The sequence below is a fragment of the Pelodiscus sinensis genome, chromosome 1, assembly GCF_052426305.1.
Source record: "Pelodiscus sinensis isolate ZL-2025 chromosome 1, ASM5242630v1, whole genome shotgun sequence".
Taxonomy (NCBI): Eukaryota; Metazoa; Chordata; order Testudines; family Trionychidae; genus Pelodiscus; species Pelodiscus sinensis.
In genome coordinates this window covers 133,460,669-133,483,049 of record NC_143052.1, presented here as the reverse complement: position 1 = coordinate 133,483,049, position 22,381 = coordinate 133,460,669, and the positions used below count along the sequence as shown (strand labels likewise).

At 40.7% G+C, this 22,381-nt stretch overlaps 1 protein-coding gene across 1 annotated transcript in view; it reads right to left on the bottom strand.

Moving 5' to 3' along the window:
• Nucleotides 1–22,381, bottom strand: part of ANO2 (anoctamin 2) — a 292,358-nt gene that overhangs the window by 152,533 nt on the left and 117,444 nt on the right. Inside the window, exons 12-13 of the mRNA XM_006128152.4 lie at nt 11,593–11,727; nt 5,955–6,115 (exon numbers count right to left, since the gene is read on the bottom strand). Coding sequence (XP_006128214.3) covers nt 5,955–6,115; nt 11,593–11,727 — 296 coding nt within the window. The remainder of the gene's footprint in view (nt 1–5,954; nt 6,116–11,592; nt 11,728–22,381) is intronic.

Genomic DNA, 22,381 nt, shown 5'->3' with positions numbered 1-22,381 from the left:
GCTCTGGCAGAACTGGCAGACAGCAGAAAATATTTTCAACCTATTACTGAAAGCTAAGCCCATATCTTCAGATAATTGTTATTTTTACTCATCCCGTTTTGAGACCTCAGTGCAAATAAATATAAAAAAACCCTCTAACACATTATGCGGGGTTCAAGGACTTCCTGGAATAACTATAAAGAAAACCACTTGATGGTTTTGTAGATGGATTTGTGCCTTTCTTCCCTGTTTAGCTCAAGGGGATGAAAATGACAGCACTTACCCAACTTTAACTGGTTGGGCTACATAAACCAATGGTGCAAATCCACATCATTTAAATTGCTGAAGCTACACAGTTTTACACCAGCTGTAAACTAGCTCAGCTCTGAGCTCAGCTCTCCTTGTTCCTTTGAGGCTGTGTCTAGACTACAAAGAAAAGTCAGAAAAAGATACATTTTTCTTCTGAAAGAGGCTTTTCTGACATTTGGCCTGTCTACACTGGGCCAAATGTCAGAAAAAAGCCTCTTTCGGAACATCCTTTCTTCCTCATAGAATGAGGTTTACAGAGATGCTGAAAAAACGCATCTGCTTTACCAAAATTTTTTTCAGAAAAAAGCAGACGCATTCCTTGGATGCAGCAGAGGTATCCCGGAAAAGCTCTGCAGTCTAGACGTACCCTGAAATTCCTTAACTGTAAGTGGAAATTTGACATCTCTGAACATTAACAGCTATAAGCGCAATGAGCCAGGTGTGATTCTCTTTTTTTGAGTTACAATTCTCAATGAATATGGGGCTTTGAAAATAGAGTCATTGAGCTCATGAAGATATTTAATGAAGTGTCCCAACAAGAAGTAATGGGAGCATGCTTCCTTTCCTGATAGCAACTGTAATAAATCTCTCCGTCTTTCCCAAGAAGTGAGAAGGATGAAAGGAGAATTCTAATGCACAGCACTCACCATGAAATGAAACCAGCTCGGCAGGGCATAAATACCATATTGTTCCCTTTTTTAAGCATACTAGTGGTGAATAATAATGCATGACAGCTTCTCCATCACTACATCTTACAAAAAAGTGACCCAACCAATGTTTATTCAAGACACTGTAAGAGAAGCTGGATTCAGGTATGCAAAGAACAGAAGATCTGTTAGTCAGCAAACTGAATGCTAGATAGTAAGAATGTCCTCTCTATTAGCTGGGCAGCAATAACAGTGTAATATAATGCTCTGTATGCAAGTGGAGCAGGGTTAACATGGGATACTTGGTTTTACTTTGCAGACGCTGGTACATGATGGGAGTATTTTCTTGCACTGACAAGCTCAGTTATCATAGTTTCAGCACAAAGAATTTTCCAGTCTGTGGGAAACTTTATTTTAATGACAGGATATGGCTCAGAAAAGATTTTATTGTCCTTTAGTGTCTTTTTTAAACCAGTACATAAAGAACTGCTTGTTGTTTTCTATTTCACTACAAACTTTAGTAATTTCATCTCATTTCTGAAAATGCAGACATGGGATATGTCAATAGTATACTTCATAAATCATATTGTTGATGCTACAGGGAAATTACTATGAATTCAATTGCACTGGAAATGATCATTTGCATAGATGTAAGGATTTTCTTTTTCAAGCAAGAAATCTCTTAGGAACATACTTGTATTCTATCTGAGACAGTATGTCATTCATACATTGTCACTGCAGGACCAAAATTAAAAGCCAACAATTAGCACAAAGTGGAATTTTAATGATAAATTTGGAGGTAGAATAGATTGTTGTGTTCACACTCTTACACACTAGTAAAATAATCTTTGTGCAAAGTATGCCTTTTAAGGTATCATTTGGAAACTGATAATTTGATGACCAGTACTGTCCTGGTTAAAGGCATGCAGCAATACTGTATGGCTACATCTATATTGGCAAGATTTTGCACAAATATTCCTTAACGCAAGGCTACATCGAGACTGGCATGATTTTCCACAAATGCTTTTAACGGAAAAGTTTTTCCATTAAAAGCATTTGCAGAAAAGAGCGTCTAGATTGGCACGGACGCTTTTCTGTAAAAGCACTTTTTGCGGAAAAGCATCCGTGCCAATCTAGACACGGTTTTGCGCAAGAAAGCCCTGATCGCCATTTTCGCCATTTGCGCAAGAGGGCTTTTTCCCGAACAGGAGCATCATAGTATTTGCGGAAGAACACTGACACTCTTACATCAGATCGTCTGTGTTCTTGCGCAAATTCAAGCGGCCAGAGTAGACAGCTGGCAAGTTTTTCTGCAAAAGCAGCTGCTTTTGCGGAAAAACTTGCCAGTCTAGATGCAGCCCAAGAGTTTTTGAGTTAGAGTATTTGCACAAGAGAGCGTCTACACTGGCATGTGCTTTTGCGCAAGAGATGTGCTTTTGCGCAAAAGCATCCGTGCCAGTGTAGATGCTCTCTTGCGCAAGAAAACTCCAATGGCCATTTTAACCATCAGACTTTCTTGCACAAGAAATTCATGTTGCCTGACTACACTGGCCTCTTGCGCAAGAACACTTGCACAAGAGGGCTTATTCCTGAGCAGGAGCGTCATAATTCTTGCGCAAGAAGCACTGATTTCTTACATTAGAATGTCAGTGTTCTTGTGCAAGAACTCACGGCCAGTGTAGACAGGCAGCAAGTTTTTGCGCAAAAGTGGTTGCTTTTGCGCAAAATCTTGCCAATGTAGACACAGCCTCAGTGAAGTTACAAGTTTTCTTTGTAAAGTATTGTTAACACATGTTTCAAACCCCATAGTCATGAACAAACAGAAGTTGGGAAACTGGTTTCTCTTAAAGGAACATGTGCTCTGTTTAATTTGCATTGACACAGTAAACAGAGTCATCAAGCAGGATAAGAAAGACAAAGAATGTTCAGACTGGTGAAGGAAACAGCAGAGAAAACCCTTCCACACTAGGAGACTCTTTGGTTACGTCTACTGCAAATTGTGTCTCTTTTTCCGAATTAATTCTGCAGTCTCCTATTTCTCAGCTGGGAATTAAGACAATATAAGGTAGGGACAAAGCTATGTCTAGACTGCAGAGTTAAATCGGAAAAAGAGACACAATTCGTGGTACGCAAATTGCATATCTTTTTCCGATTTTCTTTCAAAAGAGGCTTTTTTGAAATTTGGTGCGTCTACACAGCTCCACATTTTGGAAAAACCTGCTCTTTCAACATATCCCTTTTGCCTCATAGAACAAGGTTTACAGGGATGGCGAAAGAGCATGTCCGCTTTTTCAAAAAATTTTTTTGAAAAGTGGACACATTCCTTGGATGCAGCATTGCTTTTCCGAGGTACCTCTGGCATCCCAGAAAAACTATGCAGTCTAAACGTAGCTGAAGACTCAAAGGCACCCTTCTCTCTCTCCCTGCCCATCCCATTCACTGCACCTGAAGAGACAAAGGAAGCAGTCATTGGACTGTGATGGAAGAGTCTTGACCTAAGAGTTAGGTCAGTAATCTGCTGGAGCATAGGGTGAAAAAATTGCTTTGCGACAAAAATAGTTACCAGAAAACAATTTATTTTTATTTTTCTTGTCACTGCTTCTGATTTTTATGCCTCATTATTTATACTAACTCAAAATCTATCTTTATTTAGTAAACAAACTTGTTTTATTGTGTTACCTAATCCAGTGTGATCAACTTGAAGTGTCCATATGACTCCGTGTTATCTGTGCATTACCCGCTTAAAGGAATTATGGACTCAATGTATTTGCACTGTCCAGGAGTGGAACAGGCTATTCATTGCTTGGGGAGGAGGGGGAGAAATCTGGAACTGGTGCTGTGATGGTGCCACCTGGTAGCATAACCAAGGTTGGTAATAGCCAAGGTGTAGCTGGCTAGTTACCTCACCCACAGAAGCATAGCTGGCATTGCAGTTTGGGAGCAGTCTAGGCTGCAGACTATAGCACAAAGCATTGTCAAGGGCATGCCAGGTTACAAATTAGGGGTAATAACTGCTCATTAGTCTGGATTATACCCTGGTGCATCAGAGGGTATTCCATAAGGATGTTCCTTATGTTCATCTCCATGGACAGTGTCACCCCGTGCAACCGTGCAGGAAATCACTTGATGTAACAGATCAAAGTACATAGGACTGGGAATACAACTCCAGCGTGTTAAGTTTATTTTATTCCATGTTTCTCATCCAATTCTTTCCTCCCAGCCTATTGCCATAATCTTCTGGCATATTCAAGCAGTGATTGTGCATATCTGTTCTGTCAAGTTGCCAGTGCTGAGAGCATTCATTCTTCTGTGGTTTGGACACATTGCAACCTAGATGTCCATGCTGAAACTATGATAGATTCAGGTAGCAAATTCACAAGCCTGTGCATTATATAGTCCATAGCAGCAGATAAACCAGGACACCACTGTTTTTGTAACACTCAACATCATTCATTTCTAGAGAGATTATTGGCTGTGGTTAACCATGTTGCCAACTTGTGCAATGTTGTGAGCCTCATGATGCTTGGTTCGTTACTCTGGGAGGGAGTTGGAGTGCAGTGGCACTTACTTTATGCGGCTCCTAGGTGGGAGGGGGCAGGGGATCTCCATGTGCCACTGCCCACAGGTACTACCTTTGTAACTCCTATTGGTCACAGCTCCCAGCCAATGGAGCTGCAGAGTCAGTGCTTGGGGCAGCGGCAGTGCATGGAGACTCCCACTCCACTCCAGAGGCAGCAGAGACTGTGTCGGCTGCTTCCAGGAGTAGTGTGAAGCAAGGATGGGCAGGGAGCTCACCTTAGCTCTGCTGCACTGCCAGTGGCAGCACCAGGGGCCCCTGGGCCCTTTTAAATCATCTAGATCCCTGGATAATTGCCCCTTCCCACCCCCATCGGCAGGCCTGGGCTGAGGGCACAGAAGAGGAACTCCTGGGCTGTATGATTTATAGGTACGTATATGGCTCCCTCTTCCAATTTTTATACACACCATGCCCTTGTCCCAGGAATCACAGAGGCAGCCACAGTCAGAGGGAATCCCTGGTAGTGCAGCTAGCTCCAGTCCTTGGCCAGTGTGATGAAATGGGCATTCTGTCTCTAACACATCTCAGTTTTATGACACCTTACCATGCACACTGTTTCTTGGCAAGCCTATGGTTGCGGATCCCACCTGAGCTGCGTTGTGGCTGGGTTATGTCTCTGCTGGGACAGTCACCAGCAAATGAGCAGCACACAATGATCATCTATTCAAAGTAAACCCCTTTGGGGCAATAGGTTTATTCCACCTGGGAGAAGACACTTCCTCCCCAGGTCTGCAGTGAAGAGGGGTGAGGGGTTATGGCAAATTACCAAAAGGCAGAACAAGAGAAGCAGATGGCCCCAGCAAGTGTGCATAAAGGAACTTAGGGGCAGAGGACAGGGACAGAGAGAGAGTTTGCAGCAGATTAAGATGAGGAAGGCTGCTGCGGGGCAGGAACACAATGGGCAGAGGATCCCTGAGAGAGTTCAATGATAAACCAGAAGCTTCACACTTTTGGGGTGGAATACTATGAGAGGGGTGTGTTTAAATCCTGGATAGTCTGAAGGGTCAGCAGTGTGCCCTGAGGGGCTAGGTGGCTGGACAGCAAGTTCCAGCATTCGGAAGGAGTTGCCAGAAAGAACACCTGCACACTGAGAGCACAGCTAGAGCCCCCAAGATTGGGGCGATGACCCGACTCTGTTCGGGCCCTATCGCTTTAAACACCTTGGGAATTCAGACCCTAGAGGCTTACATTCCTCTCACCACAATCCTAATAGAGGCCAGGAAGGGGAGGAAATTCTGGGCAACATAGCTAACTGCAGTCCTCAGCAAAAGCCAGCACATATTATCCTTTTGGGCCTGCTAGCCGTATAACGCATATGAAGTACATTTAAACCCCTAAGCGCAATACAATGTTATTGCTCGACGACTGTGCCATCACAGCTTTTGGTTCTGTTATGAGTCCAAAGATGTAATAACATTGCTAATGTTCAAAACCACACTCACCCCAGAGAGCCATGAAAATGGAGAAGAAGACTGTTGCCGGGTTGTCAAATAAGTGGCTGGCACGTGCGGTAGCACATGCAGTGCTGAGGTTCCAGTAGTCACACGCCTTGTCACAAAGAGGGCACATGGTGAAGGCTTTTTGCAGATCACACATTTCTTTACTATAAATAACAAATGAGAGATGTCACAACGTGTTTCCAGTTAAGAGAAGGCTCCTTCGTACTTTATACTGTAGGTCAAAGTAGAGCATGGACAGCGACTACATGCTGTTAGGCACTGGGAGGCTTAAGCACATGCTTAAGGAAAATCAACGCAAGATAATAAATCATTCTGATTGCTGGATTTTATTGCAGAAGAATAGCTCATTAAGTATACTAAATATAAAATAAACTCACAAGGAGGAGGGTTAAAATTGTTCTTTTTGACCTGTGAGGATAGGACAAGAAGCAATGGGCTTAAATTGCCGCAAGAGAAGTTTAGGTTGGACATTAGAAAAAACTTCCTAACTGTCAGGGTGGTTAAACACTGGAATAAATTGCCTAGGAAGGCTGTGGAATCTCCAAAACTGGAGCAGGTTGGATAGGCATCTACCAAGGATGATCTAGACGGAGCTTGGTCCTGCCATGAGGGCAGGGGACTGGACTTAATGACCTTTCACGGTTCCTTCCAGTTCTAGTGTTCTATAATTCTATATGTGTATTAAATATAATTAAAAGAAATCAGAGGGAAGATTGAAATCCTCTTTGACACGCAGGAGGTGCAAGTCAGCTTTTGAATGCATGAAAAAAGAGGTTTAAAGTTGCAGAAAGATAAACTCCATGGGCCAAATTCTGGCTTATCCTTAACAAACACATGTCTCTGACAGGGACTAACATCTCAAACAAGAACACGTGCTAAATGCCACATTCATCTGTGTGTGAATCTAGGCCAGTATTATGCTGAATGTTTGGCCCTGTGTAAATGAGAGGAAATATGGCTCCACAAATCTGCATAACACCCTATAAAGTGCATGTTACTTATTCCATTTCACAGATGGAGCTGATCAGTTGACTGCTATGTACAATCATTAGCTCACAGACATTTACCTCCCCCCCCCCAGTCCCCCCTCTGTTCTGAAATTTGATTTGTCCTTTTTATATGTGTTCACTTTTTTTGATTGTATCCCTTTGGTGTATATGGTCATGCCTATTTTCTTTCACAATTTGATCTGAGGAAGTGGGTCTGGCCCACGAAAGCTCATCACCTAATAAGCCATCTTGTTAGTCTTTAAAGTGCTACATAGTCCTGTTTTTTGTTTCAGCTAGACTAAACTAACACTGCTACATGTCTATTACTGTTTTCCCAAGGTGAGCTTTTGGCACAATGCTTGTCTTTAGCATCTTCTGCTACACAATTTTGGCCAAATTTCTTGATGTTACTACTTATTTGGGGTACTCCATTTTGGGGTGCCTGACTTGAGACACTTTAATAGTGGCTGATTATCAAAAAGGTGGGTGCTCAGCACTTACAAAAAATCAGGACCCTTGGAGGTATCTCAAGTTGGGTATCCAAAAATTACAGCACCTAACCACACTACCCAATCAGTTTTGAGAATGTTAGCCAACTCATTTCATCTCTCCAAATGTGCATGTGATGCTCTCTGGCCACAATTTGACTCAATTCTTTATTTTTTCAGGGGGAAAGAATCCCAATCAAAATTTCCAAAATATGATGAAAACTACTTTACCACCACAAATGTAAAGCTCTGTCTCCTGACTCATGCATTCAAATGCTGAACAGTCAACCCTGTGCCTCACATTACATCATACAATATAAACGAGTAGTCCTGTGGCACCTTAGGGCACATTTAGACAGTGGGGCTATATCCAGGATCCTGAAATAGCTACCCCACATCTTTTAAATGTACCCATTATTTTAAAATATTTTTCAAAATAACGAGCACACTATTTCGGCCTCCCTGTAGCCCTTGTTCCACAAGGGTTAAAGAATGTGTCAAAATAGCACATTATTTAGAAATTTGCAACTGTGTAGACGTTCCCCTAAAGACTAACATATATATAGTATCATAAGATTTCGTGGGTATACCTCCAGTATTCCGAAATAGCCCCACTGTCTAGATGTACCCTAAGGGCATGTCTACACTGGGAAGTTATTTTGAAATAATTTCCCTTATTCCACAATAACAAGGAGAGCGTCTTGTTATTTCGAAATAATAACTCTGCTTGTGAAGAAAAATAAGCTTATTTTGAAATAGTTATTTTGGGAGTTATTATTTTGAAATAACCTAGTAGTGTAGAGATAGCCTAAGGTGCCACAGGACTACTCGTTCTTTTTAAAGTTACAGACTAACATCACTACTCTCTGAGATCATCTGATATAGTTCAAGCAAGCATCCATTCTTCCCATGAGACACCAGAAACAGAGTTACAAAAATACTGTAATTCTGACTGGCATGTTTATAAACTAATACAAACATTTTCTAAAGTTTTTTAAATGTCTATTTAAAAGATTTTTAATGTGCATTATTCTCATGTGTTTATCCAACTATCTATAGTCTAGTCTTTAACTAACCGCTACTGTTTTCCTTCAGGCACTACGCCAAAGCCCACTGATGTTACCGTAAAATCCCCCACATTCGTGCTGTCAAATCTATATGCAAGACCTTTAAGCTCACACTAGCAGATTTACCCAGTGTTGCCCAGGTCCATAAGTAAATTAAGATTTTTTTTAAATAAAAGGAAAATATACCGTACATGCTCTATTAAGCTGCTCACATTTTTCAAAAATACAGTATTATATTCATGAAGTTAATTTGTAATTCAGATTTCTTAAAAAAAGGGATTGATGAATTTTCCACTGAATTTTTTTAGTAATTTTTTTAAAGATGGGAATTCCATCAAGTGTATTTTTCTTCATCACTATAAACTATTATCATTCATTATGTTTTTAACAAAAAAGAGATATAGTCAATTTGGTTTCCAATAACATTTTCTTCTTGTTTTCAAACCTTCCATAAGAATTAATTTAGATGTGCCAAAACAGAGCATTGCTCCAAATTTCTCTTTTACCACTTTTCTGTGAAGTCTGTTGAAAAGCAATTCTATTCCAGGTTTCTCCTATTTTTCTGGCTCATCTTGGTTCAGTCTCTCTCAATGTACGTTCAGTTATGTCATTTTTAAGGACTGTACTTGCTTTGGTGATTCATTCTCATTTCTGTGTGGTTTTCTGAGAAGCAATCCCATTTCAGGTACATCCCCTTTTCCTGGCACGACTAAACCATGCCTTTAAGTTATGATAAGAGGAAGCTGTAAACCGAATTTGGTGGTGCTAACTCTTGCCATTTAGGAGGAGTTCTTGATCAAACAGACAAACAAACTCTCTCAAATATATAGTAGATGGAGCCCCATTCAGGTCAGTGGTCACGTGCTCAGGTAGCTCAAGCATAGATCAAATTGCAGAATCATGGCCTAACAGAAGAGCTTACAAGCCTGATTCACTGATACTATGGTTAAATTCACACTGTTCTGGTGTGTGATTGTTTCCTTTTTGACAAACATCTGGGGTGATTTTCTAGTACCATAGAAGTTAGTGATGGAAAATGATTTATTCCTTCCAACAGTCAAAACTATCCCTCTGGAAATTAATTCATTTTAATTATGTGCTCTATTTCCAGCTATGACATAGTTAAAATAACATGGTATTTGACAAGGCTGTTGAGGGTGGAGCAGATGTATCTTTGCCATAAGTCCCTCTGCAGTTTTAATGTTCACATAAGATTTATTTGAGATGGGCACAGCTGATGTAGATTAAAAATTCATTTAAATCAGGTTAAAAACAATCTACATCAGAAATGTTATCAATCATCATTTGCCAGTCCTTGAGAATTATCTTGATCTGTTTTGCTGCACTGTGATCGTGGTGTTAAAACTTGCCAATTTAATTTAACAAAAATAGAAATTACCATACTGGATCAGAGCTAAGGTCTCTCCTATACAGCATCCTATCCCTGATCATGGCTACTTTATGCTTCAGAGGAAACTGCAAGAATCCCTACAGTGGTTAGTTATGGAACAATCTACCAGTAAAGTTCCATCCTAACCATAATTTAGAGGCTGCCTTTTTCCCTGAAGCATGAAAGGTTTGTCCCATTCAAAAAAAAGAGTTTATATTTTATGTGTAGAAGCCAAGAATAAGGTTAATTCCATATACTTAGGGAATATCTGTGCAGACACAAAGGCAATATTAGAATCCAACATCATGACTTACCACGGTCATGCTTAAAAAGTAAGTAACAAATTACCAAAATATTCATACTTTTCCATTTTTTTTCATTTAGAAGTGGGCATTTATGTTAGTGTGGTAGATTGACTAAAACATTTCTTTATTTATAGCCACATCAACAGAAAACAAAAACAAACAAGTAACTATTTGGGTAACCAGGAATTAGAGAATACTGCAATCTCCAAATGTAGAAAACGGCAACCTGCTAAATTTTGATTGACCTACCTGTAACTCAACTTACAATGGACTAAAAAAGGAAATATTTCCCTTCCATTCACTTCAATGTGCCATGCACTACAACCTAACATTAGAAATAAGGGAAGCAGGAGTTTGCTCATATTTATAAAAACACACAATATGATTGAACTGTCATTATACTAATGTCTCTGTTTACCAATTCTGGTGTACATTTAAATGGGGCTAATAAAAAAATGAACTAGCAGCAGGTTTGAAATGAATACTTTTTCATTTATTTGAAATTTCCCAATTTTTCCACTGTTCTTTTTTATTGAAAGTCTTTTTTTTAATTAATTGAAAAATTGTCAGTGTATGAAAAAATGACAGATAAAATAGCTGCAAGAAAAAAAGTTTCTCATGGAAAACAGAATTTTTTGACATTGAAAAATATTATTGCAATTGGGGAAACTTTTCATTTTAAACATTTTGACCAGCTCTAATTTTAAATTTTCAAATCATTTATGTAAACAGAGCTTATTTTTCATTCGAACAGCACCGTGTATTTCAAAGGCATCATTGTTTGAAATATACCATGTTGTAGAACTTTAAATATATGCTTGTTATATCTGGAAACCTATACTAACACAGCTGCTATTATTTCCCTGCGATCCCACATCAAGAAAGAACACTGAAATAATATTTTTCTGATCAATATGTTTATTCTCATATTTTATAAGAATGCAATACATTTATTGTGTCATTATTTGAATGACCACACCATTAAAGATCCAAATGAACATATTCTATTGCATTTCATTAAAATATTACACAGATGCAAATGCACACATATTGCATAAGTGTGACTTTAGAATGAAACACAGGGGAATATGACCATATGTTTATTTGGATCTTCAATGGTGCAGCTATTGAAATAAATACGCTCCGTAAGTTTATTACATACTTGTAAACACAGAAAGGAATGTATTTGGTCTGAACAACATTATTTCATATGTGTAGGATCCTTGTGAAATAAAAACAGCTGTATTATACAGATTTGTTTGTTAATAAAATACAAATGCTCTTCAAACATATTAAAAGTAATGCACGTACTGAGGATTAAGTCCAATAACAAAATGTTATAAGTACTGAGTAACAAAATACTGTTCACAGACAAGCTTACCTAGGAATGTCATCTTCCATGGTTATACATCCATAAAGAAACACTATAATCCCAACTACAGAAGACGGAATAAGGAATTCTGTATATAAACCCAACCACGCAAAATACAGTCCTATTTTTTCTCCAAAATACTTTCTGGAAAAGAAAAGAAAGAAACATATTTCAAGCATGTCATTTTCAGTGTCTTTTATAGATGCATTTCTAAAATCTCTGGAATTGATCATTAGATATTATAAGACAGGTGTGATGAAATCATGGCCCTCTTGAAGTCAATGGAAGTTTTGCCTTAGACCTCAACTGGGCCAGGATTTCATTCATGGCCTTAGCATCAGATTCAATTAAGTGCCCACTTCTGCAGTGCTCATCAACACTAATAGTCATTCCTTATCTCAGCAGCCCCAAGGTCTTGAATGTGTAAGGGGCATAGGAGTACGCCTTATGTGAATCGGCTGACACATCAGACAGTTTTTTTTCAGACTAATGAATTTTAGCATGAAAGCAGGATTATGGGGCACACTCAGCATTATGGGCTTGGGTGGGACAAATATCTCTGATGCACTAACCATGCCCTTGCAATGGGCATGCAAAAGTATGAACAGTTAATTGTAGGTAATGATAAATACGTATGAGTATTCATCCCGACTTCCTCATGAATCATGAAATTAGGGGAGGTGGTATGGGGAGGCAATATGATGATATTTAAAGAAGATTTTAAAAAACCCCATAATTCTGAGAAATATCTCACAAGCCAAAGAATAAAATATGAGAGTTGAACATAAAACAATAGAGCGAAGAGGGTTCTGGGAAAGATATTGCACACTACATTAATTAAACACAAGCTCTAAAAGTGGTGGTTCAAACAAAGCAAATGTAACATTAACAGGTAGCATAAGGAGACCATGTCTAACACAAGAAAGGTAACAAGTGCTCTCTATAAAGCCTTAGCCCAAGCATATTTTTGCACTGCTTCTGATCTCATTTACATTAGATGAGTTTTATCCTGATGTAATTCCACTGGTTTATTCAAGTTGTTCTTGGATTACAGTTGTCTAAACAAGATCAAATGCAAGATCTTGGACTTCTGAGCACACCCGAGCATTGATAACTTAGTGCTTCCATTGAAGTTAATGGCACAAATAGATTTGAAATCAATGACAACAGGGCTGAGTATTTAGGATTGGTATCTATAATCATAAAAGCATCGTAAAATACAACCAATAAAGACGCACTAACACAACACATGGATAACAGGTCTAGCCTAGACTAGACACTTCAGAAGGGAATATGATAACTGAAAACATGTTTGAGTGATAATGATGTCACAGCATAAGGAAATAAGAAAATTAGGAATGGAAAACAAAAACTACTTACTTGCCTCTGGGGGTCCAGTCAGCCAACCCCACAGGATCCACTGTTGGTCCCAGGGTCTCGGCTGCTGGGGGCTCTGCTGCCACCTGGAGTCCCAATTGCTAGGCCTAGGGGCACCACTGCAAGCCACAGGGTCCACATCCAGAGGCATAGGGGCTGGTCACTGAGACCCAGGTGTGAGCTGGCAGCTAGGTCACAGGCACGGGAAGCAAAATGCAGGGTTCCTGCAGGATCCCCTGCACCCTTACTTCTTGTATCTATGCTCTATCCCAATGGGAGAGAGCTCTCTCTGGCCTAATTAAACCACCCCCTACGAGTCACAGTTATATCTATGGGAAAGTCTCCACTGCCAACATAGCACTGTCCACGCTGGCACTTCTGTTGGTGAGACTAATGCTAGTTGGGGGTGTGTGGTTTTTTCACACCCTTGACCAACAAAAGTGCTAGTGTAAACATAGCCTAAGTCTTGAAAGAAATGCTAAGCGTTAGATAAGGCCGCCGTGCATGAACCCCTTTGTTGTTTTAACCCTTTTCTCTCTGACCATCACGTTCCTCTGGATGACTAAACAATACATTGCTTTGAAGAAGCTGTTCTGTATCACGGTATTTTTATAGTGATCATGACTCTGGAAGGGAAGGCAATAGCAGGGACAAATGCAGTGGGACTGCTGAGGAAACATGGAGGATTGGGGTGAATTAATGTGGAGACCATGTCTCAGGGGGTATGTCTACACTACCCTCCTAATTCGAAATAGGAGGGTAATGTTGGCATACCGCAATTGCAAATGAAACCCGGGATTTGAATTTCCCGGGCTTCATTTGCATAAGCGGGGCTACACGGGGCACGAACTAGGTAGTTCGAACTAGGCTTCCTAGTTTGAACTACCGTTACTCCTCATTGCACAGAACTGTAGCACAAAAAGGAGTTATTTCTCATGGGAAGAGGAATAACTCTACTGGCAAAAGCCCTCTGTTCTGTCAATTTTCTTGTGTAAAAACATGTGGATGCTCTGCCGGTAATGCGCAAAAACCTTGTAGTGTAGATGTAGCCTCCCAGACTGAGTGCCATGAACCCTCACTGAAAATATAGAGTTACGGGTGCACAGGTGGCCTCATCAAACACCCACTGCCATCAAGCTAGACTCTCCTTGCCTTCAGTGGGTGTTGGTCAGATCAACCCCCAAGATCCTCACAGGACTGAGCACTAACAGAGGGCATGACCCCAGAGCCCAAAGGCACACTCAGTCAGCAGCCAACCAACCCTGCCAGACAGTGCCAAGGAAGATAGAGGTGTGATCCTGCGTCCTATCCAGGTTCACTGAGGTGGCGATTGACATTTGCACTATACAATCCCTGGCCTCAGCTGAGTGTAGCTACTATAGCCCCCCCCCCCCCCAGGGAGTGAGGGGTACAAATAGGGCAAGACTACTTTCATGTCCCCAAAACTCCCAGTTGCAATCTAGGCCTTAAGCATAATACAGTCCAATTGAGAAACTCACATTTTCCCAGGGCCATCCAGTCAAGAGGTGTTATCACACTTCATGCTTCAGGAATGGGAGAAAACACCTCCCCGCCCCACACACACTTTGAACCATTTAGGAGGTAACCACTCCTTGAGGAGAGATACTAAACTAGATCAATCACTGGTCTAACCCTGCCTCTGATCAGCCCATGATTCCAACCTTCATCATCCACTTGTTACAATTTTCAGCACCTCTTTGCTTTCTCCCATGCTGCCCCTCACACTTGGGAGGATCTCTCCATAAACGTCCACAGAGCTACCTCCTCCTCCTTCAAACGCCTGAACAACATGTAGGCTGCTGCTGCTATGTGGAGACTACTGCTTGTCGTGCTGACCAATATTGCCTCATTGCTTCTTTGTGCCCCTACCTGTATGCACCTGTTGTCTCTTGTCTTATGCTAACATTATACATCTTTTGTGGCAGTGACTGTCTTTTGTTCTCTGTTTGTTCAGCACCTACCGAGCACAACAGAGTTTTAAATTATGACAAGGGCTCCCAGGCACCACCACAATACAAATACCAAGATAAATTATCAGAAACTTATAAATGCCTGACTTCATTCAAAAATACATCAACGTTTAAAAAAAAACGAATTCTCTCCATTCTGCTCATCTGAGACCGTAGGTTTTGCGCACGAAAGCTCATGATACTATCCATCTACTGATCGATCGATCTATCGATCTATCTCTAAGGCAGGGGTGGGGAACCTGTTTTGGGCTGAGGGCTGCTGACCCACAGAAAAATCAGTCAGGGCCACACACAAATGAGAAGAAAAAAAAACCCAACCACCCAACCCTCACTGATGTAACCCCTGACTGAGAAGGAGAAAGTAACTCCTCACATTTCCTTTGCACACCAGTGGAGCCGAAGCTAGTAAATTTTGTGTGTTCCAGTGCTGCAGTAGGCATGGGCTGGGGAGCCATGAGCCTTGGGGGCTGGATCCAGACAAGGCCTGAAGTTCCCCACCCCTGCATACTAAATGTTTAACTTAGCATACTAAATTCTTTCTAAAGTGTAAGCACTTGTAACTATACTCACTAAGATAACATTGCAGATTATACAGAAAAGCATAGTTCCTAAATGTAAGGATGAGTACTGGCCTGCAAACTGTCTGCTAGAAAGTGGTTATAGGATGTGTGTGTTGGGCAGGGGTATTTACAAGTGTCCTCATGTAAATACAGAGGGTGTGGACTCTTTTCTCACACTGGTGTAAAAAGTGTTACTTCATTGACTGTAACAGAAGTGCCCTCCATTTACTCTATGGTGGAGCAACAGGAGAAACAGACTGAATTTTGCTATGTCACATCTCTATCTTGGCAGAATTTACACCTGGTTTATATGTCCAAAAACCCCCAGACTGTGATGCAATTCTGTCTGTTATGGGTTTGGTAACAAGACAAAGAATAATTAGTAATTAAATACCAGAGAGGCATGCGGGTCACAATGCTTTTTGGTTAAGTTGTGCAACTTACAAATAGATCATATTGGAAGAAGTGCCAAATCCTGCCATTTGCTATAAATGGACACAGGTTGTTTGGGAGTGCAAGGAGAGTTTGAAAGAAATAGATCATGATCCCGATATATCATGCAAAAGAGTACTTGAGAGGCAAGCACACTTCCTGCTGGGAGGTGTGCTTTATACCCACAAAAGCTATGATCATTAGTAAGGAGTATCTTGCTCATATATGTACTTGCAGCTAGTACATCTGCTCCCATCAGCATAGCTGACTTGACTGAGGAACTCAGCATGCACTTGAAGAAAGAAGCATTTAGCACACTCCGTGCTGTGTCCTGTGTTGCCTTGAGCTGAGACACTGTGCCTTGCACTTAGGAAGCAGTTTCAAATGCTGGCTGAATGGCCACTGACCAACTACTGACCTCTCATGCAAGAGTCATGATTCTAATGAAGAAGTGAGTCCTGAACATCTGTTCCTGAGATGGACAATGCATCAACACTCCCTACAGAAGATGAACAGAAGGTGCAGATTTTCAGCACCTCCCAAGATCAAGCACAAAGTAAACAAAGCAAGAGAAGAAACAGCAGGAAGTGTATGCACTGTCATGGCAAATTTACTACAAAATATCATGAAGGCTGCATTCAAAATGTTTATTCGGTTCCCACTAGATTGCAATATATTTGAACCAGACGTTTGTGATGCTATTCTGTCTATCATAAGTTTGGCGACAAGACAAAGAATAAATTAGAAATTAAATACCAAAGATGCATGTTGGTGCCAATCCTTTTTGGAAAGTTGTGCAACTTATAAATAGGCAATATTTTATTAAGATGAAGATGAAGAAGGCTAACTGTGGAAAACCAAAAGAGGGCTACCTGGAATGTGAATAAAATATAGTGATGTGTGACATGTTTTGGAAAGAATTTCATAGCCTTTTATGAGCAAAGTTAAAAAGACCAAGAAAAGACACTGTTGCAACTGAGTCACCTAGTTGGGAAAACTATTAAAGTTTTTTTTTCATTCCTATGTCCCAGTCAGACTCATCTGTTGTTTCACATCTCTGTCTTTCATAATTGCAATGTTCGCCTTCCCAGTCATACACATACCTAATGAACAAAAGTCTCCCTTGTGCAGATAGGCTAGTACAAGACCCATGTTCCATTTGGGGCCTCAAAAGTCGTCCATTTTAATAGTGTGGTGATAATATGTGCATAGTGAGAAAAGGATAAACTGACCACTCAAAAGACAAATTCTTTCTATACGAAAAACCTTGGGCAAATGGCATCAATTTTGATGGAGTTATTTCAGATTTACAGCAGTGTAAATGAGAGCAGAATTGTGCACATTGGATATGGAGCTTATTTCCAGTATTCTGCTATTACAACATGTGGCATGTTCTCATGATAGTATTCTTGAAATACTGTGAAGAAATGTCAGCTGCAAAGTGCTTGCCCAACATGGATGAAATATTCCTCACCATGCTCCTGTGAGACAGAGTATCTAGTTAACATACCAGGAAATGGAGAAATGATTTGCTGGACAAAGCACAGCAAGTCATCATGACAGAGTCAGGAACTGAACCCAGTTCTTCTAGCTCCAGAAAGAACAGTAGCAATCCACTCCAGTTAACTCATCAAAGACATGGAGTGTTGGTAGAACAAGGGCAGCTTTACAGTTCTGAGGATAATAATCCTTCACTACTTCACAGGAACATTGTGAAAAAAAGTCCATTGATGTCTGTGAATTGAATAGGTTACAATGGTAAAAAGACAACTAGCTACTAGACACAAAATGAATGCAGCATGTCATGATAAGGAGATGATAAAGTGGCCACACAAAATAACAATGATACTCACACTTTGATATTTTGATAGCATCAAATCCCCAGTCATGTTTGACTATCAATTTGCAAATTGGTTCATGAAGCTGTTAGCTCACAGAAGCTCTGCACACCTCCCCGGCTATGCAGTCATGAAAGATCCATCCTTTATTTCTATCCATATATTTTCCTGTTACTAGTAGTCAAGTAATGTCTGCCCCATCACTGGCTTCTGACGGCTCAGTCAAGTTACTCAGAGCTAGGGATGTAACAGAAGCTTATAGGTTAATGCTATAGACTACATGCATTTCCCTCCCCCCACACTTGCCAGTACATTTTTTAGCAGGCTGGCCAGCAGCCTGCCTCAGTACTGACTTGTGACAGGTCCAGGACCTACCCCTACTGCTGCTCTTTATTTTAAGTGTATTAGCAGCCAGGCAGGCAGGCAGCCCAGCTCAGTTCTGGCTTGCGCAGAGTCTGGGAGCTCAGAGCCAATGTAGAGAGGGACTGCTGCCACCCCGCACTGCTGTCTCTATGGGTATGTCTACACTACCCCCCTCGTTCAAACTAGGGGGGTAATGTATGCATACCGAACTTGCTAATGAAGCCCGGGATTTGAATTTCCCGGGCTTCATTAGCATAAAGCCGGCACCGCCATTTTTAAAAGCCGGCTAGTGCGAACCCCGTGCCGCGCTCACTAGCCGGCTTTTAAAAATGGCGGCACCGGCTTTATGCTAATGAAGCCCGGGAAATTCAAATCCCGGGCTTCATTAGCAAGTTCGGTATGCATACATTACCCCCCTAGTTCGAACTAGGGGGGTAGTGTAGACATACCCTATCAGAGGCAGCAGCATGGGGCAATAGGCAGCTGGTCCATGAAGGGAGCTGGTTTTTAAACTGGCTTCCCTCGTGGACCACTCCGTCTGTACCAGAGGCAGCAACGCAGAGTGGCAGGGATCTCCTTGGAAGTGAGGCCACTGTGCACTGGCACTTGGCCTGCCCCGGGGAGTACAGAATAGTTGACTGCCCAATAAGAATTCATGAGGTTACTCAACTATTCGATTAACCGATATTTAACATCCATATTCAGTGCAGTGCCTGGCACCTACCATCTAGAATTTTCACTAGTTCGTCCTTCCTACTCTTCCTCAACTGGAGGTCAGGCAGGACCCACAGCTAAGACTTTGTTTGTAATCAAATCTCAAACCAACAGCCAGGTTGGGAGAGATTCTTTACCCACTGAGCCATAAAGGTTGCCTGGGGAGGGAGAAAGTGATTCAGCTTTTGGTTGTAGTAATTCTCATTTCCTCAGCAAAGAAAGTCCTGCATAAGGAGTATAAGAAATTAATTTAGATCATGATGAGTTTCCTTTTTCTCTTACACTCAGTGGTAGAATCACTTATAATACAGCCTTATTTTTCTTTCTTTTTAGTATTTTATAGCAAATAAGCTTTTCCTTTTGATCGGGAGAGGACATGCTGTCTAGTTTCTTGCTCTTGCACTTCCTATTAGTCGCTTTTCCTAGCACACATTGCTTTCTGCTTCATTGGTGTGGAATGTACCTGGGATTTGCACACGCACTAAATCAGATCTGTGAAAGCGGTACTACTTTGCCACTTATGTCTCTTTGCTGATGCCACTTATATCCAGCCTTACACTATCATTTATATCGGCTAAACACACACACACGTCCCGGATCACATATGAAATCCATGTGCTGATTTCTCTTTTCATTACATTAAAAAAAATCTTCACTTTGTCTTGAATTTCCTGAGTCATTTCAGATTCAGTATTTATCCTCTTCATATTGTAAATCTCACTGCAAGTGCTATGTTAGCTCGATGTTATCAGGTTCTTTCATATGACACTGTAAGCAGCATTTGTTGTACAAATCTTCATTGCCAAACAAGATACCATCTAGTGGCTAACATAGGGATTTGTCATTCCCCGAATAAGAAGAATAAAAAAGTTTAGAGACAGGAAATATTAATGTCTAGAATGATAGAGCTACTCAAAGCCATTGTTGCCAAATATCATAATACATGGGGTTTTCTTTACGTCCCAGTTCCTAGAATCCTGTGAAAAGATGGGGGTACTAGTTTTCATTTAAAAAATAAGCAATTTTGTTGTCCTTGTGGTTTCAGAGAAAAGGTCAATAATGTGACCTAATGAGTGCACCATGAAAGCTCAAAAACCAGAAGGCAAAGGAAAAGAACCTAAAGTTATCAGACTTTCTTTTTTGATTGTTTGGCTTTTTTTTAAAAGAAATCTCATGGGTTTTAAGTGAACTACATGACAGCTTATCAAAGCTACCCCAATCCTAGCTTTTTCTTCAGTTGCCACAATTCTGGGATGAAAGTAACACATGACAACCAAATGTACTTACTCATCAAAGCAATACCAGTTTCCTATTATAGATTTGAAGGCAAACTCTACAGGCCAAATCCAGACCTGCTCTTATAAGAGAGTATAGGGTATGTTATGTCGGAGTACACTATGCATTAGCATCTTAGTCTGTGTATGCTGAATGCACACTGCACTATTCACATTCCAAAGAAGGGCAAGCCAGGGTAGAGGCCAACACAAGTAGGTAGCCGCCCTGTAATTGCAGTAACACTCAGAAAGTTGCTGTGGAAGGAAAAAGGGGAAGAGGTATAGGTCTATGAGGTTTACCATAGACAATAATTGTTTTAACTTTGCAGTTAGAAGATCCCAAGAAATTTCTGGGAATCTGAAAGCTCTTCCCCATATTACACAATTCTGTGTAACAAATCTGTTTTGCTCCCACGTTGATAATGCCTTTTTGGAATGCACTGTAAGGATTGTTTGATACTAGTAAAACTCCTCCATAGCTGATAGCCACCTCTCAAATCTGACTCCTCACTCCCTTGCAGTTTCTGTGCCTCCAACGTTTTTCCCAAAGACACATGGTCATAGAGGCTAAGAATGGGATTTTCAAAAACACAGGTCACTTGGCCCTGGTCTACGCTAGGACCTTATTTTGAAATAACCCCCTTCCACGTTCAAATTTATAAGTGGTATCAAGCCTGATAATTCAAAATAACAGGCTGTGGAATTTGAACTCTCTACTCCTGCTTTTCATCAGGAGGAACGCTAATACTGAAATAGTAATTTCAAAATAACAGTAGTGTGGACACTCCAATACTGCTCATTTGAACTAACTATTCCCCAGAGTAATTCGTACTAATTACTCCCCATTGCTTTCTGGGGCTCTAAATCCAAGGTAGTGTGTCCACATTAATGGAGCCTGCCTTGGACTAATTTTGAGGCTTCACCGTAGTGCGGACATGCTAGTTTGAATTTGTTAAATCGGGAGTTCTTAAGTCAAATGTAGTAATTTTGAAATAGTTTCCTAGTGTAAACTTGGCCTTAGACTCAGAGTCACAAAAATATTTAGGGACCGAACTCCCATTGAAATCAATGGGAGCTAGGTACCTAAACCCTTCTGAGGATCTGAGTTTGGTTGCTTTTGAAATAATCACCCCTAAGAAGTACAAACTGTTGATGGTACTATGGGCACCCTTCTTCAGAAGAAAAACACCTATCAGCAAGCAGAGATCTGCTTTTCTCTCACCACTGAGACATAGACCAATTCCTTTCAAATTCCATGTGACCTGCAGGATGAACCCCAATAAATAACATTAAATTTCTGCAAGAGTAAAACAACCAACCACTTCCTACAGGTAGAGCTCTGGAAATATGCTGTTTTATCACACTCCAGAACCAACTGCCTGTGTCCTGGTGAATACATGAGACCAAATGCTGCATGGATTTACACACCCTGTGCAAATTCCTCTGAGAATCAAATCATTGCAAAAATTAGCGTATGGCTAGATGCCCTGGAGGAGAAGAGTTCTGAACTGTGAAAAAAGTGGTGGGAGTGAGGGGGATAAAAAGGAATTACTCCCATAGAAAGCTTCATTTGCATAGGCTATCTACCTACACACAATTCCTCTAGTTTCAGAGGGGTAGCTGTGTAAGTCTGTAACAGGAAAAACTTAAAAAACAACAAATAATCTGGTAGCACTTTAAAGACTAACAAAACATGTAGATGGTATCATGAGCTTTTGTGGGCACAGCCCACTTCTTCAGATGACCGGAGTGTTGGATATCCAACTCACGAAAGCTCATGATACCATCTACATGTTTTGTTAGTCTAAAGTGTTACCAGACTATTGGTTGTTTTTTAAGTAATTCCTCTAGTGACACTTGGGAAGTCAGCACAACTAAACATGAATTTGGATTTCTGGAGAAGTGATCTCTAAGGACACATCTAGACTACCCTATGCTTCCAAAAGAAGATATGCAAATTTGGCACAAATTTGCATATCTTCTTCTGATCACTTTTTGGAAGAGTTTTTTTTTTGGGGGGGGGAAGCAGTCTAGACAGGGGTTTTCGCGCAACACCCCCTTTTTTCGAAAGAACTCTGTAAACCTCATTTTTTGAGGAATAAGGGTTCTTTCGATAAAGGAGGGGGGGTTATGTGAAAAACACCTAGATTGCTTTCTTTAAAAAAAAAAAAACTTCTGAAAAAGGGATCAGAAGAAGATATGCACATTCATGCCAAATTTGCATATCTTCTTTCGGAAGCTGAGGGTAC